Source organism: Prunus avium, chromosome 7, assembly GCF_965620075.1.
Source record: "Prunus avium chromosome 7, drPruAviu1.hap1.1, whole genome shotgun sequence".
In the NCBI taxonomy this organism is placed as follows: Eukaryota; Viridiplantae; Streptophyta; class Magnoliopsida; order Rosales; family Rosaceae; genus Prunus; species Prunus avium.
Window position 1 is genome coordinate 20,205,233 of NC_142290.1, and position 18,605 is coordinate 20,223,837.

The 18,605-nt window shown below is 37.2% G+C and overlaps 3 protein-coding genes across 3 annotated transcripts; 2 read left to right on the forward strand and 1 right to left on the reverse strand.

Annotated features, from left to right (window-relative positions):
• Nucleotides 1-5,683: 5,683 nt before the first annotated feature.
• Nucleotides 5,684-7,230, forward strand: LOC110751702 (polygalacturonase-like). Its single transcript, XM_088244577.1, has 4 exons — nt 5,684-6,148; nt 6,278-6,567; nt 6,672-6,900; nt 7,012-7,230. The coding sequence occupies exons 1-4, from the start codon at nt 5,684-5,686 to the stop codon at nt 7,228-7,230; spliced, it is 1,203 nt and encodes a 400-aa protein (XP_088100703.1).
• Nucleotides 7,231-8,181: 951 nt separating this feature from the next.
• Nucleotides 8,182-9,388, reverse strand: LOC110751709 (agamous-like MADS-box protein AGL82). The gene is made up of 2 exons (XM_021952218.2): nt 9,277-9,388; nt 8,182-9,070 (listed from the first exon to the last, which is right to left on the reverse strand). The coding sequence occupies exon 2, from the start codon at nt 9,063-9,065 to the stop codon at nt 8,370-8,372; it is 696 nt and encodes a 231-aa protein (XP_021807910.2). The 5' UTR covers nt 9,066-9,070; nt 9,277-9,388; the 3' UTR covers nt 8,182-8,369.
• An 8,604-nt stretch (nt 9,389-17,992) lies between these two features.
• LOC110751703 (uncharacterized) lies at nt 17,993-18,355 on the forward strand. The gene has a single exon (XM_021952209.1). It carries the CDS (start codon nt 17,993-17,995, stop codon nt 18,353-18,355), a length of 363 nt encoding a protein of 120 aa, XP_021807901.1.
• The last annotated feature ends 250 nt before the right edge of the window (nt 18,356-18,605 follow it).

Consider the following 18,605-nt stretch of genomic DNA (forward strand, 5'->3'; position numbering starts at 1 on the left):
AACCAGACAAATCAAGAGAGACAGAAAATCTAAAATCAGGGAGACAAAGAACATACCAGAAACGCAAAGAGACTAATCCAGAATTCACTAGCAAGATATAGAAGGGTATTGAGAGATTAGGTGACTTTCAAATCAAAACTTTCAACCAGCTTTGATTCTCAAATACAGAACCTCCCTCTCCATCTTATGGATCTGCGAAGACCTCAATCTCTCAACTCTTTCATTGATATCGATTTTTTGATGATTTTGTAAAGAGTTTCATGAGGGTGTTTTAGAGAGCTCAGGAGGGTTTCAAGGAGGGAGAGATAAGGTTTTCAGAGACGGGGGAAAATCTAAAAATTTGTAGAGCGCGAATTCACTTAAGCGGCCTTTTTTTAGCGTGTTTTAAAAGACGACGCTTGTTAATGAGAGATAAGGTTTTCAAAGACTGGGGAAAATTTGAAAATTTGTCGAGCGTGAATTCACTTAAGCGGCCTTTTTTTTAGCGTGTTTTAAAAGACGATGCTTTTTAAAAACAACCGTCGTCTTTACATATAATAGACGACCCTTTTTTTTAAAAACCGTCGTCTTTACATATAATAGACGACAGTTCTTTACATATAATAGACGACGGTTCTTTAAAAAAAAAGGGTCATCTTTACATATAATAGACGACAGTTCTTTCAAAAAAAATCGTTGTCTTTACAAAAAAAAAGCCACTTGATTTTTAAAAGACGATGCTTGTCACTAACAAGCATCGTCTTTTAAAAATCAAGTGACCTTTTTTTTGTTCAGCGTGTTTTAAAAGACGACGCTTGTTAGTGACAAGCGTTGTCTTTTAAAAATAATCTAATGCTAGTAGTGTATAAGATGATATATCATGACGGTTTTAAAAACACCGTCGTCTTTTAAAACATAACGACGGTTTTAAGATGCACCGTCGTCTACTTTGTGTCGTGGGTTAACTATTTTGTAGTAGTGGCAATACTGTTCTTCTCTTAATTAATGCTCTTGATCATGCTAATTGGGGCATGGAATTCGTGTCAAAACAAGCATCGTCTTTTAAAAATCAAGTGGCCTTTTTTTTGTTCAGCGTGTTTTAAAAGACAACGCTTGTTAGTGACAAGCGTTGTCTTTTAAAAATAATCTAATGCTAGTAGTGTATAAGATGATATATCATGACGGTTTTAAAAACACCGTCGTCTTTTAAAACATAACGACGGTTTTAAGATGCACCGTCGTCTACTTTGTGTCGTGGGTTAACTATTTTGTAGTAGTGGCAATACTGTTCTTCTCTTAATTAATGCTCTTGATCATGCTAATTGGGGCATGGAATTCGTGTCAAGCCCTTAGCGTGATCTAAAGTCTCATGTGATTCATTAGAGCATGATCACAATCTCTATTATTGATCTAACTTGCTAATTTGGTCAAAGACTTTTGAGTCACATATTTTGAGCATTCTCCTCCTTTATTGAAGGTAGAGTTCACTTGTTGTACACTCCATGTCTCCATGAATTGATCATGAACCATATTTATATCTTTGGGTTTTGCACAGAGGAACACAACGCTTCAACATGGCCAAGGGCCCACGGCACTTCCATGAGACAATTTGTGGTGCCTCAGGTCAGGGACTAATTTGCACTATTCCAACTTGAGAGATCCTGATTAACATGTAGGTAAAACTTCCATTCAAGTTCTCTCTATTGATCGTGTTCAATGAATCCATTCTCTATTAAACACCCATACACTTATCTTAGTGTCTATACATGAATGACTCGAGACCAGTCGTCCTCTTAATTGAGCAAATACTTGTGCATGATGGTCTTTGCAGATTATCAATGCCCAGTTGATTATCCTATGTCCATGAACTATTTATGATGTGGACATGGTACAGAAAGGTCTCCTGAACTTAACTTCTTTAAGTCACTTTCTTCGTCTCACGATCTACGGACTTATCGATTAAGTCAATGACTAAGATTATTACTCAAAACAACATAATGCCCTTAATTAATTAGGTGAAATGTCCTTAGAGTTTACATCTCATGATTAGCTCTAGGGCATACTTCTAACATGAATAGGTTGTGCCAGGTTTGTGTTGTATTTCCAATCCGAATACGAAAATGAGTAAGGAATACCCAACTCAAACACGACCTGTTTATTACAGGGGTAACACAACATGACTCGGGTAATCCATTTTATTTTAAACAAAAAACGATAATAATTATTGATGAAACAGAACAAGTACAAAGCAGCCATAGTGCCGAATATGAGTACAATATCTCCAGTGACCGAACACAACAACATGTTGATTTGATTTGGAGAGAATTACACCTAAATAAAAAAGACTTAAATCCTTGATTTATTAGCCCGAAGCACATGTACTCAGACTTATAATAAAGATCAACCGCGCAACGGCAAAATGTATTGAAAGTTGAAAACTAATATATAAAACACAACAAACTCCTAAAGAGTTCTTGAAAATTATTAGACTAAGACATACAAAGAAAAATGATCATCGCTCACACATCCTCTCCAGCAACTGAAGAGACTCATAACACCATACTGACTAAACCCTTAGTGCCGCACCGGCTAAACCCAACCCACACAATCCGATAACTTCAATTTTTGTAACTCCAAAGTATGAACTAGAGCCAAATCCTTGTGTATGTGGGCCAAAACGAAAACTATATCATGAAGACAATGGTGTTTCGCGGTGGTTGCTTCAACAACACAAAACAAACCAGCATAGCAACCGATGCTAAACCCACTGACGTTGATGCCACCACCTCTGTCAAGATAGAGAGCACCACCGATAGCTACCCAAGACCTGGCAGCAAACAAAACAAAAACAAAACCAACTAACAAATCCTATATCCAAACATATCTCACAACGGAGTAACCCGTTTATTAGATGAGTTGGTTGAATTAATATTTAGGTTAACCCATTAACTCCTTGAACCTATTTAGTATATTTACACCCTTTTAGTATATTTTTTTAGAAATGATGGGGTTGCATTCATAATTTAGTCACACAAAAAAAGCCACTAGCCACAAAAGGGCATTAAAATAATGGAGCGATCTAACATCAAAATTAAGACAATTTGGTGCGCTGCCACTAACAATCATGCATGATAGAAGAAACTCTGGAATAGGCATCCCAACTAAGATTGCAAACTCAGAATAATCAAAAAGAGCTCAAGCTTGAAAAACCAAGTCATACCAATACAAATAAAACTCTCACAAAGGAAAGATGAAAAGCTCTCACAAAGGAGAGGTGAAAAGCTCTCACAAAGGAGAGGTGAAAAGTTCTCACAAAAAGAGAGGTTAAAACTACACAGAGAACCCAAAGAGTCTCTATGACTTATTCTAAACATAAAGAAACCAGAAAGAAGATGGTGTCTGACGCCAAAATGTAAGTGGAGATCCGACACCGAAAAGCAAGTGGAGATTCGACGTCGAGACGCATGTGCCTGTGATGGTTGGAGGAAAATCATAACAAAACGAAGACAACTAGGAAAAACCTTCTATCTCTGAAAATGGGGGAAGAGGAAAAGGGAGCAAGAGAAGAAGGGAGTGTTCTTCCTCCCCCCCAAAGTGAAAACGACTCTAGGGTTGTTTGTTGGGAGATAGGGGGCCAGGGTTAGCAATAGTCCCATACGTACTAAAAAACTTATGATAATGTGGAAAACATTATACAAAGATAAATTTAATGTTAAAAATATAATTTTAAACTAACAAAACTAGAGAAATTCTCTATGAGAAAGTCTGGAAATTATTATTGTGTGGACACCATGTATTACCCCTCCTTACTTTCCTCTTTGTTTACAATGGCAATCGCATTGTAATAACGTGAAGACGTCCGAATAGGAGAATTTCCGTAATTTTGTTACTATAGTGTATCGGGTGTTATTATACTTATGTGGTTTGGCCCATTATCTATTTATGGAACCCATAAATTGAATAGAAATATGAAATAATTGCTAAGCACTAGCCTTAAATTCGAGACCTTGAGGGAAGGTGAACAAAAATTATAGGGCTATATTATCCCTAGGCAAAAGGTACATCAAAATCGAACTAAACATGACTAGAAATTCGATTACAAAGGATTAGATATACTGAGGTTGTCAAGTTGTCATTAGCTCTTCTCCGGATAGTGAAGCTGGAATTCATGCTCTTTCCAATGATCAAGATTAATGTAGAAGAAGAATGTGGAAACACAACGAATTTACATTGTTTTAAAAACTAGTATTCTTCAAAATTATCATCTGGTTAGTTTAGTCCCTAATTCCCGAACCAAATGGGACCACCCATCATGTTTGTTTGGACATCAATGACATGATTGGGACTATAAAGAAACAAAGAAAACGAAGGAATTTCAAATTATTCTTTGGATATAGTTATTTCAAAATCCATTTTGAATATACGAGATCATCTAGTTAGTTCATATACATTTAATCTAATTGGGTTCTTGTCTTTTAAGCAAATTGTTGTCAAATCCAAATCTTTTCTTTCATATCAATCAATCCAAATGGAGCCTAATTAATACTGTACACAGTCTACATATTGCTGGAAAATAACAATAAATAAGAAGGATGATTTGGCAGCATTAAAAAAGAAATAGACATTATCTCAATTTTTATTGAACAAAAATGAGAGACCACTTCCAATTTCTCAAAAAAGTGATTGTGTGATGAGAGGCCAAGCTAGGCAGCACGCTGTGGTGTGATGGCTCTTGACCTGTGAGGTTTAGCATTCGTACCTAACACCCCAATCTAATACCAAGTTGAGGTTTGCTACCCACCCATTGAGGATGGGCTGCCCTACTAACCCGAGGGTAGGGGGCGTGCCTTGTGCGACTTCACCAAGGTGAACAGTGCAAGACCACCACACCTTACCTAACAAGGCTTGCTCAAATAACCAATCATTTTAATGCTCTGCTTAGTTACAAACCCACACTACTAGGCTCGGAAATTACAAGATGTCATGTAAGTCCTTATAAGCATTCGTATTATTGCGTATTTTTTCAATGTGGGACTTTACAATAAGCCTATGCCAGCATTAGGACACCCCAGCAGTGATTTCAAAATGCTCGTTATCATATATCTATCTACTACCTATACAATACTGAAATTACAAATTATCCTGCGCGTTACTCCACTGACGAATGAGTAGCCATGAAGGGATTTAAGTACAGGAAGTGTGTCCCACTTGGGATGAATTGATTCATTAACAAGTCAACGGCAGAAGTAATCATATCCAAACTAATATTTAATTAGATTATTATCGATTCATATAATATTATATGATTCATTGATTCATCCATATTACTTATATATACAGTAAAACACAAAAGAGTAGCTACCAAATTAGTGCCGGCGCAGCTTTCTTAATACATATATGCTTTCCATATGTATTTTCTTTAAACCTACACCACCTCTCTCTGTATATATAATATCATATACAAACATCCCTTATACTTATATCAACCTAATTACTTACTGCATGCATGTATCATCAAGAGTATAAGTACCCTACAATGTTCAAGTTTTCTTCACATCAACCTCTCAGTTCCCAACTTCATTCGTTACCATCGACGTCATCGGTTTAATTTAATCTCTCTCTCTCTCTCTCTCTCTCTCTCTCTCTCTCTCTCTCTCTCTCTCTCTCTCTCTCAAACAGAAAAGGAAAAATAGAAAAGTAGAAAATGGCTGAGGTTACAACAAGTTGTTTTAGCAGAGTAGCACTACTCATCCTATATATCCTACACCAATCATGTGTTTCTGAGAGTACATTAATTTTCAATGTCCTAAGCTTTGGAGCCAAGCCTAACGGTGTAATAGATTCTACACAAGCTTTTCTGGATGTATGGACTGCAGCATGCGCCTCCTCTGATTCCACTACTATACGTGTACCAAAAGGGAGGTATTTGCTTCGCAATGCTATGGTTTTCAAAGGTGATAACTGCAAAAGCACAGATATTACTTTTCGAATTGATGGAACATTGATAGCTTCGTCTGATTACCGAATCCTTGGCCAAGCTAACAACTGGCTAAGCTTCGAAGGAGTTACCGGTGTGTCCATTATCGGAGGTGCCCTCGACGCTAAAGGTACCGCCTTGTGGGCATGCAAGTTAGCTGGAAGCATTGATTGCCCCAACGGAGGAGCCACGGTTAGTAATTTATGCTTTCTTGTCGATCAAGTGAATGTTGTTTAAATTTGTTGTCTACCTTACCCTACCAGTCTCTTCGTGTTCTATTGTTTCCTAAATTCTGATATTTTTGTTCCCACTGATACGCAGAGTCTGAGTTTTACAAACTCCAAAAACATTAACATCAATGGACTAATGTCATTGAACAGCCAGATGTTCCACATTGTGATAAACGGCTGCCAAGATGTGCGCATCAAAGGGGTCAGAGTCAATGCAGCTGGAAATAGCCCAAACACTGATGGCATCCATGTCCAATTGTCAAGAAATGTTGCAATCTTCAACACCTCTATCAAAACTGGAGATGATTGTGTCTCGATTGGCCCTGGAACAAAGGACTTGTGGATAGAGAAAATAACTTGTGGTCCTGGCCATGGCATTAGGTCAGATTTTATAGCTCTTGGAATATTGCATTGCTTCCATATGAAAACCTCGTAACAGTTAATATTATAGTTAGCTTATACATACATGGATGTGGTGACTGCAGCATAGGGAGTTTAGCCAAAGACTTGGAAGAGGAAGGGGTCCAAAATGTGACAGTTAAAAATGCAATTTTCAAGGGTACTCAAAATGGTTTGAGGATTAAGTCTTGGGCAAGGCCGAGCAACGGATTTGTTCAAGGTGTTCAATTCCTTGATGTCGTAATGTTAAATGTCCAAAATCCTATCGTAATAGACCAAAACTACTGCCCACACAACATCAACTGCCCTGCTCAGGTAATGAAAACTATAATCACAATGTACGTAGTAATTGATCATGAATTCATTCATAAACGTATGTCTTGACTAAATGTCTAATGCACATTTCATTTTGTTTCAATATTATAGGCATCAGGTGTGAAAGTTAGTGATGTCATGTACCGGAACATTCAAGGAACATCAGCTACAGCCATCGCAATAAAATTTGATTGTAGCGCAACAAATCCATGTAGTGGGATAAGACTCGAAAACGTGAGTTTGACCTGCAGGAATCAAGAGGTTCAGTCACATTGTGCCAATGCAAATGGAAAGATTGTTGGCACTGTTCAACCAAACAGTTGTTTGTAATACTGAAGATGAGATTAGGCATAATGAGATACATGTGCATAGTCTACACACAAAATGCTAGCAAGTCTGTACATAAATATCATTCTTTTTATACATTAGTAAGTTAATAATAACTCAATTATATTTTTCTGAAATGAATTCAATACATTGGAAATCACTTCATTTTTTCCCGTCATCTTATGCTTACTTACATGGAATGGGAATCATTCTCAAGAAATCCCTCATTCAGATGAGTGGAAATGACTTGTTTTGATTACTTCCCATTGCCATTCCTTTTTATTCTGATTCCTGCTCATTTTGATTCTAAGTACAAAAACAGAGCTATAATTAATAAGATTTTCAACAAAGGCAAACTGTAGTTTTCCATCTGTCTTTGGTTTACTTCTTACCAACCCCTCAACTCAAACTTGACAACCTCCAGCAGCAACTTGCAATACAATATTATATTACCTGAAGTGAAAGCTCTCTTGTGGGAGTAATAATAAGTGCCTATAAAAGTCCTTTTGGAGCAAACTTTTTCTTCTTCCTTCCCCTTTTCTTCAAGCATCTTTCATAGCTTGTTTTCTCTTTCCTCAAACAAGCATTGCAAAATGGGCAAACCAAAGCACCAACAGCGTCCTGTCATATGAAACAATTATAATGACCATCAAACCGAATATAATCATAACCTGTCCAAAACCATACACAACAACCATAACCAACCTTCCCTTGATGAGCAGCAGCAGGAAAACAAGCTTTATGGATTGGCATCGGTTCTGAGCCCCCACCAATTCATCAACATATAGAGGGCTTGTCCACTGATGTGTTTCGTTATTTAATCATACCAACTCAGAGAATAATCTTAGCTTCATCATACAACCTCAGAGAGAGATAGAAGAACTGCTCACTGCTCATGTATGACAGAACTATATTGGACGCGTGGTAAAGACCATATATTTTTATGGACCCCATAATTAAATTGAATAGATATATGAAATAATTGCTAAGCTCTGGCCTTAAATATGAGACCTTGAGGGAAGGTGAACAAAAATTATAAGGCTATATTATCCCTAGCCAAAAGGTACATCAAAATCGAACTAAACAATACTAGAAATTTGATTACAAAGGATCAAAATCAAACTGAGGTTGTCGAGTTGTCATTAGCTCTTCTCCGATTCTGAGCTTGAAACCCATGCACTTGGCAACATTGGATAATGCACAAGTGATGGAGGAGACCTCAAAGCAGGGACTTCATAGGCCGGCTGCTCATCATGATTAGTCTCTTCCCGGACCAAACTTTGATTTTGTTTCTTAGCAAACCCCATATATCTTTCCATAGAATCAATCTTCTTGGTTGCTACTTGTATCTTAGATTCGAGTGAAGCAATGAGCTTAGTCAATTCGTCCTGCGAAAAATCATCTATTCGATCGTCCCATGTCGGGTAATCCTCCTCAGAAATCTTCTTCCCTAAATTTTGAAACTTTGTCGGGTATTCCTCCTCAAAAATCTTCTTCCCTAAATTTTGAAACTTTTCGTCATTGTAATCTTTCTTGTCCTCATAAAAATCGGACATATTAAAGTTTCTCTTCAATCCGGGCGCAGACATATCCTTAGAATCCTTGTACTTGTTGAGAATGCGTTTGAATTGAGTTGGATCTCGCGGCCACGTCTCCGGTTGAACTGCCCTTCCCTTCTTTTGATCGGCTTCATAGACGATCAAGCAAACATCAATATCACAAAGCTTTGAAAGCTCGTCGGCCTTTTTATATATACTCTTCTTTCGCTTCCGAAAGGTCATCTTCCGAGTGCCCTCATTAGGTATGAGTTCTAAGCTTCTTCTTCGAGGGGCCACCATATCTTCTATAATTCCACAAAACATAGAGACAAAAATTTTGATGTTTAGATTAGAAGAACCCAAGAAAATAATAGCAGAGATCTAATTGGATCTAGAGACTCTGAACAACTAGAAGCTTTGTTGCAAAACTTTTGTTTGAAAAAACAGAAAAAAGAAAAAGAAAACTAGGGCAAAAAAACATAACTTGGATTGTTCAAGTTGACGAAAGTACCTGTGACTTGGGTTTTTGGGAGATCTTAATATGAGAGTGAAGGTCGGGGTTGTGATTGAGTTTTATAGAGAAGGAAGGAGGAGGCGGTTAAGGAAACTCAATTCAAATGGGAATTTTTCTGGTTTTTTATTTAATTTTTAATATTTATAGAAATGTAGTTTCCATATTTCATGAGGAAAACCCAAAATATAATTCTTGATTAACACGCCGTCTATATTCTACAGTTTCCTATTTCTATTCCACCACGTCTGCTTTTATTCCTAGGGTTTAGCCGTTGTCTCATGCCGACACTTATTTGCCGAAAGATAGCACAAGTCATATCATCTTCTTCCTCTTTCTCTTTCTGCACCTTCTTCTCTCTCTCTCTCTCTTGGGTGGGATTAATCTGTTTTTGGTTTGGTTGGGTTTCATTAATATTTTTTTGGTTTTTGTAGCAAAAATAAATAAAAGTACTTTTTTGGTTTGGCTAGGTTTGATTAATTGAAAAGGAGAAACTGAGTTTGATGAATTAAAACAGAAACAAGAACGCCGCTTGTTTAACTGTATTATTTTCACTTAACTAGTTTTCCCTTTGTGTTAGAAATTTGTATTTCGTGTTTGCAGTCCCAAGTGACGACTCTTGTTTCTAGCGTTTTTTTCCTTGCTACTCTGAAGTTAGGAGAGTCTGTTTGTACCCATTCCCCAGCCATTTGGGTCAAATCAATGGTCTAAATAGCTAAAAGGCCCAACATACCAAACTATTTGAACACGTTTAAAAGCCCAAACTAGATTGGAAAATGGGCCAGCGAATGGTCAGAGGGGGGTTAAATACTAAATCGGATAAGATATGTTTTTTTGAAAAGTCAATTAATGTGTTTTTTAAACCAAAATTAAAAAAGGTTATTAAAAAATAGATAAAAGACTATTTCTATCAGAGTACCCAATATATTCTTATTTCAATTTCATAAATTAACAATCAATGTTAAATTTAGGGAATATATTTCTTGAAAAAGAAATCAAAATGTCATGCCAACACGTGGTACTTCATGAAAGAGATAACTGGATTAAAATAAAAAAAAGCCCCAAAAAGCTTGTTTATTTGAAAGACCTAGGTTATTCCCAATAGACCATTGCTTTTACCCGATTAAAAGCATGAACATCTAGATTTAAACTCAAGGTTGATCTCGACAACCACATCATTATAAAAAAAGAGGAGGGGGAGGAGCGAGACAACCGCATCAACTCGTTAGAGCGAGCTAAATCTCGAGGATTAAGAAAGAACGAGAGATCAATCAATCCTACTTACAAAGTAGAGACTGGTACATAGTTGGAACATTCCTTTGCCAAGCGTGCAAAGCCAAGGAGCCAAAAGAACTATAAATAGCAGCAAAAGATTTGATTAAAGGGACAACCAATTTCTCTCAATAACAAACAACTTATTTGAACAACCTTCAAATACTCTCGACTCAAACACCTTATCAAAGCGTCTCATAGCAGACTAAAGTCAAGACTTGAATCAAAATCGTCTCTTACTCTTTGAGTTCCTAGTTGATCACTCATGATTGGAGTTCTATTCTTTTCCCAAACACATACTTTGTCTAATTCTCAATTGAGAACTGCTGATTGGAATTACATTGATATTGTTTGTAATCTTAACGCTATGCCAACATCAATGCTTGGTATGATTTTATAAGTTGGTCACTTGTTCTAACTTATATAAAAGCAAATTCGTATCTACATGCCTCTCTGTGCATTGCATATTTGACTCATTGTACTGTCTCAAGTAGATTATAGTGGTGTTTGAAGGTTGTTTCTGTCCGATAAGGTCCTCCTAGGCCTTGTTAGGCTTTTTATTGTTTCCATTAAGTGTATTTGAGTCCATACGAGCTTGTATTTGCTTACTTGTAACGATACTATGTCCATCAGACACCTTTGTCTTTAAACTTATATTTTACTTTTTGTCTGATACTAATTTAAAATTATTATTTCTTTTGAGTTTTATTCCATTCCAGTGAAATGTTGAAGTCCTCTTAATTGAGGCATAGAAAAGAACCTATCCAAGCCAGATTCCTCACTTGGAGTACAATAGCTTTGGTTAGAGGTTGAGATCAACGGGCGCAATACAATCATTACATCACTTAACTATTCATCACCTTTTCCTACTAGGGGAGTAAAACACTAGTAGTGGTACGCCTAAACGCATCAAAATTAAAGGCCAGTATTGAGCCCACTCCAAGGGCCCAATCTAGCATTTCTTGACCAGCAAGCAACACATCACAACCAAAATACTAGCAGCAAAGAACTTGGGGCATCGCAGTGTTCACCAAAAGCCCATAAACACACTTTTGGCCCATACATATTTTTGGCACACCTGATGGGACCACTTGTATGGTTAACGAAACTCGGAGGAAGATTTACATGAAGGAATCAGTTCACCAAATGGAACCCATCAAGGAGGTTAGAGTTAATACTATTTTTGTTCAAACTAGTGAACAGGAACATCAAGTCGCAATAATCCTTTCTACACAGCAATTCGACAATATGCTGCAAATCATGAGGGAAGGTTTCAGCAAAATGCAAGAAAGTCTTAGTGGTTTGAATCAAAACTAGAACAATGCCATCACAATGGAAGTTGAGGCTAGTTATAACAAAGCTGCTGAACTGTTGGAACAAAAGTCCATTAGTCTAAGAAGAGAGAGCGTTAGTCTCCAAGCTATTGCAGCACCAACTGAGAGTCCGATTCTATTCCAAGGCCAACCTAGTGTCATGAGAATACTATTCAGAGCTCTCCATTGTCTTTTTTGCCAAATACTGGGCCAGTCCTGGGTCTAAATGTCCCATAAAATACTACAACGACTATCCAACCAAACAATGGTAAAGACAAGTAGGCTATGTCTGAACCAACAGAACCAAAAGTGGTTCAAGCAAAATATCACGCTCCAAAGCATGGAGCTGCTTTACCTCCTCCAGGTATACCAAGACTTGGATCAAGGGGGCAAATACAAAGAAAGATGGAAACAAGTTGCTACCACCAACAATGCAATCAATCAAACCAATGATGCCAGCAATGGCAGTAATGGTAGCAATATGGGCAATGGTAGAACAGAATTCCAAACCTCTATCTCCTGTGGATTTGGTTAATGAGTCCGATGAAGAGTTAAATTAAGGAATTTCCTCATATGGAACATAATAATTTTCTTATGACAGATAATAATGACCAAAATATGGTTATACATAATGAGATGGCTGATTAAGGCAGATGATCTTGAATGGACAAAATGGTGTCTGAAGACTAGCTAGGCCTACTTACATAAAGCTATCCTGCTGCTATAGATAACATGCCTTTTCTAATAGGGTTCAAGGTACCATCCTTTAATTTATTTAATGGAGAAGATAGTTATGCTTCTGCACTAGACCATGTGGGGCGATTTTCTGCCCATTGTGTATCTATAGAAACACAACCTCTCCATAAATTAAGATTGTTTGGTAGCTCTTTGCCTGGTTAGGCATTTACTTGGTATTCTAGTTTGGCCCCTAATTCTGTTAGGACTTGGCCTGAGATGGAAGCTACTTTCTATGACCAGTTTTATGGACCTGAACCAGTGATCACCATTAATGATTAAACTGATTTGAAACAATATGAACCATAGATCACTTTTGTTCATGACTTCATTGCCATTTTCAAGAAGATTAAAATGAAGAGTATGTAATTGGTACTTAGGTGAGGAGGGTAAACTAAAACCCTCAATGAATAGAAACAGGCACGTGGAAGACAAATACCAAGGATTCCAAACCAATATGAGACTTAGATAAACCTTAGCTACAAAGCTTATGAATGCAGACTAATCAAACCAAGCACATTCATACGCAATACTCATACCCTTGCAAAACTAGAAGAACGCTACGTGACAACCTATGCACTTAGAAGGACCGTCAATATAGGCATCCCCTGTGCTAGCAACAACTAGAGTGATAGGTGTGTGGACATTCATCAACATTTCAGATATAATGCATACAGTATGACTAGACATATAAACTAGAGAATCACATCAGAAATTTTTACCCAGAAACCCACCACTGGGAAAAACTGGGGGTCATCAATCCGACCAAGCAATCCACTAACAAGAAGAAATAGTTACAAAGATCAACAGATACAACTCAAGTTTCCTAGTTCTATAAAGGAGCAGCTATACCTCTCCAAGCTATCTTCTTCTTCTCAATAACTTTGCTTGCAGCTAGTATATCATGACAATGGCAGCTTCATCCTTCAGCTCAAACATCTCATGGCACCAACAATACAGCACTACTCAACCAAATGCAGTGATGATAATGTAGATTTAAGAAAGGATCAATTTTCTCAAGAAATCATTCTTGGAGAAAATCAATCTTAAAATATGAACTCTAGATCTAAATGATGTGTATGATTTAGAAATTCTAGATGAAAAACTGATTTTTCCTAAAATCTCATAAATGCAACATCACAGGCCTCACAATGAAAAAGATTATGCCTGCAAACTTTCCAAAAAGTGCCAACGAATGTTTTCTAAGAGGTGATGGCTGATTATCATAAATGCCTCCTTTATAGTAAGGAGAAAGAAAGGCTGCCCTAGGACAAGACCTACAGATGTCAACAATGTAATGGCTATCAAATAAGACAAAGAGAATATTTCTGGATAGAGGTGTAAGGGCTGGTAGAAAATGGTAAGATTGTACCATCCTTATGACAGCTTATTCAAAATGGACCAACAACACAGAATGAAATGCAATGCATGATTTTACCTTTGTTGAGTAATGCCAAAAGCTGATTGTTGAGGAGCAGGCACACGCTTTGTGAGAGGAGCAGACAATCGCTTTATGTGTGGACCACTTTAAGTTAACAACTTTAGTCTAATCCTAATCCTCTTTAAGCAGCTTATTACACGGTGTTAATGGTGTCAAGGAAAGCTAAAAAACTAAGTAATATTAAAACCTTACAAACTCCCCCTTTTTTGGCTTTCCTTGACCAAAACTATTTTAACACAACCTATGAGTGACTAACCCAACCATTAAGGAAAAACACCATAATAACCTGCAAGACAAACACAATCTCGAAAAACATCAAGTGCAGATAGTTCATAGGATGAGTTAAACAAAATCTCCCCCATTTTTTGACAAGAGGTAGCCAAAAAGAGAAAACAGGCTAAAAGAGCATTGCATTAAACAAGGATAAGCACAATACAGGTTAGAGGGGTTTAAGTACAGGCCAACCAAAATTACAAAACATGTCCATACAAAAGAAGGTACTCCCCCATAACCAACCATAAATGAGGTCCCTAGGTTATAACACAAAATCTCCCCCATAACACAAAACATGCTTTAAAGATACATCATAATGATCAGAGAGATTATGTAAGCTCCACAGAGTCAGCAGAATCTTTGGAAGCAGAGTCCGAATCAGCTAAGTCTGCAAGGGGAGAGGCCACTGAAGGATCATTATGAAGCAAACCCTTCAAGTATTGAATTTTGCACTCATAATGCAGAATTTTCTTCTGTATGATAGAGGACGAGAAGGAGGAATCACCCTGAATTTGAACTAATTAGTGAGAGGATAGTTTGCCACTTAAAGAGATAAAGGATCTAGAGTAGGGAACAGGGGCATCATTCCAGATATCAGCACCAAGAACAGGAATAGAGTTGAGTTCACATAAGGATGTGATGAGAGAAGGAAATATCAGAGAGCCCTTGTGAGCCTTGCCATGACTCTGGGATTTGGAGCAGATGGCATGAAATATGATTTCACTAAGAGGAACATGATCCTTATTGATGAGGGACAACATTATTTGACAGCCAAACAAGGTGGGATTGGAATTGTTTGCAGTAGGCAGGATATTACGGCGAACAAAATCCCAAAGAAACTTATACATTTGCTTTAAGAAGGACTTAAGAGTTGGCAGTTAATGGTAGAAATGGATCGACATAGGCTATAGACCTAAACTAAGAGATGGTGTATTTAGAGGCAGCTAAGGCAAAAGCATCAAAACTAACATTAGGACAGGGCAAAAACTCTAGGAACCTATCAATGACAGTAGGGTAAACCGGCACCATTACGTGACGAACAGAGACATGATATTTAGTGTGTGCATGTATGTGAGAGAAATTTGAGTAAAACTCATGCACTACTGAAGCATTAAAACGACAAGAAATATAATTGAGTTTGTGCAACCCATAATGTGTGAATAGAGCATCAGCACATAACATGTCACTTAGGTAGAGATCATCCAGAATGTACCTGCGTTCTGGAACAAATTGCCTTTTGGACACTAAGGAGAAAAACTCAGAAGCCTTGGGAGAAGTGAACTTAGACAAGCCTTGAATGGTGATCGAAGGATTAGACGCCATTTGAGAGGAACATGCCTTTTTGGTAGAAGAGCAAAGCCTAGACAACACAAACATGGTGGGATGCTCAGATCTAGAGAATGGGACGAAACGATGCTTTGAAACAAAACCTAGATTCCCGGTCGTAAAAGACAAATTGGACAGATTGAAACTGAAACACCCGTTTTGATAGAGAAGACGTGAGGGGGAAGAGACATGTGGCGACACAGGTATCGAAAGCAACAATAACAAACAAACAACAACAACAACAAAACAAAAGGAAAAAAAAAATCAAAAGGGAAAAAAATGACAACAAACACAAGAAAAATATATTAAACACTTGTAGAGTAGGCAACTTCAAAATTAAAGCAATCCATTGTTCACAGAAAGAAAATTCGACTGAGTCTTTCTTCAAGAACAACTCAACTAACCATAATAATATGAAAACATGGATGGACCAAGGTAATTCAATCAATTGAGCAAAGTCCAATAGACTTTCTCAAGCCAAATTTTTTTTGAAAATCTAGGGCCTTTGTGAGTATGTCAGCAAACTATTTTTCAGAGGGAACAAAGTGCAAAATCTAAATGTTATCTTCTATAAGATTTCGAATGAAGTGATGCCTTATATCTATGTGCTTAGTTCTTGAGTGTTGGACAAGATTTTTTGAGATATCAATTGCACTCATGTTGTCACAATAAACAAGAAAGGTAGATAGACAAAAACCATAGTCAAACAACATTTGTTTCATCCAAAGGAGTTGAGTGCAGCAGCTCCTAGCTGCAAAATATTATGCCTTTGTAACAGATAGAGACATAGAGTTTTGTTTCTTTTTACAGCAAAGAGATGAGATTCTTTTGGATCACTTTGGAACCGAGCACAAACCCCCACACTAAAAGCAATATCAGGTATGCTAGCAGTCAGATAAAGAAGACTGCCAATCATACTTCTATTAAGAGTTTGATCTACAGACTTCCCACTTAAATCTTTATGCAATTTAGCACTAGTGCTCATTAGAGTTCGAACAGTTTTTGCCGACTCCAAACCAAATTTCTTGACTAAATTCTTGGCAGATTTGGACTAGGAAATTGAGATCCCATTTTGGCCTTGTTTGATTTGCAGCCCCAGAAAGTTATTAAGTTCACCAACTAGACTCATTTCAAATTCACTAGTTATGACATGGATGAACTCTTGGACATAAGACTCAAAGGTAGACCCAACTATGATATCATCCACGTAGGCTTGAGCAATCACCACATTTCTTTCAACTTGTTTAACAAATAATGTTTCATCCACAAATCCTCTAACATAGCCATTTTCTAGTAAGTGAGATGATAATCTCTCATACCGTAATGTTTCAAACCGTAAAGTTTTAAGCCTAAACACATCATTGGGATGATGAGGGTCCTCAAAACCCTTAGGTTGTTCAATATAAACCTCTTCATTTAGAATTCCATTAAAAAATGCAGTCTTAACATCCATTTGAAACAATTTGAAATTTAGATTACAAGCAATGGCAAGAAGCAATCGAACAGACTCCAACCTTGCCACTAGGGCAAAGGTTTCATCAAAATCAACACCCTCCATCCGGGTTAATCCCTAAGCAACTAGTCAAGCCTTATTCCTAACAACAGAACCTAGTTCATCAATTTTTTTTTTAAAGATCCACTTGATTCCAATGACATTTGTATTTGTAGGCCTAGGAACAAGATACTAGACATCATTTCGAACAAACTGATTGAGTTCTTCTAGAGTAGCAAGAAACCACTCCTCATGAATGTTTGGCTAAAAATGTTTGGCTAAAATCATACTGTTTAACTAGAACACAGCTTCAGCCCAAAAATGTTTGGCTAAAATCATACTATTTAACATGACTCTAACCATTCCTATGAGAACTCTATTTTTCCTCTCAACAACACCATTTTGTTGAGGAGTAATGGGGGCATAAAACTCATGCTTGATCCCCATTTCATCACAAAAATTTTCAAATTGAGAGTTTTCAAACTCGATTCCATGATCAGTTCTAATTTTGACAATGGGAAGGTGACTAGTAATTTTTTGTTTCTGAACAAGGTGACACATGTTTTTGAATTTTTTGAAAGGTCTCATATTTGTCATGCAAGAACAACACCCATGTGAACTTGGAAAAATCATCAACAATGACAAGAATGTATTTTTTTCCTCCTAAGGACATAGTTTTAACTAGTCCGACAAGATCTAAGTGAACAAGTTCTAAGATGTCTTTAGTATGAATGGTGTTAGACTTCTTATGAGGCACCCTAGTTTGTTTTCCCATTTGAAAACTTTCACAAACATGTTGTAAAGGTTTCTCAAGCTTTGGAATACCATTCACAAGCTCCATTTGGGCTTGGCCCTATACAGAAAATGCCTAAAGCTGAAGAATTGAGAGGAAATAAAGATTGCAAGCTTCATGATTCTTATTCCCATTCTACTAACGACTGTGTTCAATTCAGGGACATAGTCCAAGATATGATAGTCAAAGGGGATATCACCCTAGAGAAACCTGCACCAACTATGGTGGACTCCAATCCTTTTCCAAATATGCATGTCAACATGGTTGAGATAAACTGGCCTGATAGAGGCAAGAGAAAGCTCATTGTAGATATTGGAGAAGAAGGGAATAGAATAGTGACCTTAAAGCAACTAGAGAGATCAAAAGCCTCTATCGTGGCTGGGGTGGTTTCGTGCAGTAAGTGCAAAATGGAATGTGATTTTGAGATACCTTGATTGACAAGGAAATCATCAAGAGAGAAGCCAAAATATTGGTTGATATCATCAAGCCTTCTGCTAGCAGCTTTGGGCCTCACAGTACAAGAGAAAGTAGAATTTAGAAATTAAATCCAATAAAAAAATATTAAATAGTATATCGCGACACATGGCGGGTGCTGAAGTGGGCACCATCCGTGCTTCCGACAGGTGGCATCCCACGATTGTGCCACCTATTGTTTTGATTACTTTTTCATATTTATATTTAAAA

What these genes read in the sequence shown, in the direction of transcription:
- LOC110751709 (XM_021952218.2), bottom strand. Translation starts at nt 9,065, where the DNA reads ATGGTGGCCCCTCGAAGAAGAAGCTTAGAACTCATACCTAATGAGGGC.
- LOC110751703 (XM_021952209.1), top strand. Translation starts at nt 17,993, where the DNA reads ATGCCTAAAGCTGAAGAATTGAGAGGAAATAAAGATTGCAAGCTTCAT.
- LOC110751702 (XM_088244577.1), top strand. Translation starts at nt 5,684, where the DNA reads ATGGCTGAGGTTACAACAAGTTGTTTTAGCAGAGTAGCACTACTCATC. An exon ending in GCCCCAACGGAGGAGCCACG is followed by an intron (nt 6,149 to 6,277) that starts GTTAGTAATTTA and finishes ACTGATACGCAG; the next exon opens with AGTCTGAGTTTTACAAACTC. An exon ending in GGTCCTGGCCATGGCATTAG is followed by an intron (nt 6,568 to 6,671) that starts GTCAGATTTTAT and finishes TGGTGACTGCAG; the next exon opens with CATAGGGAGTTTAGCCAAAG.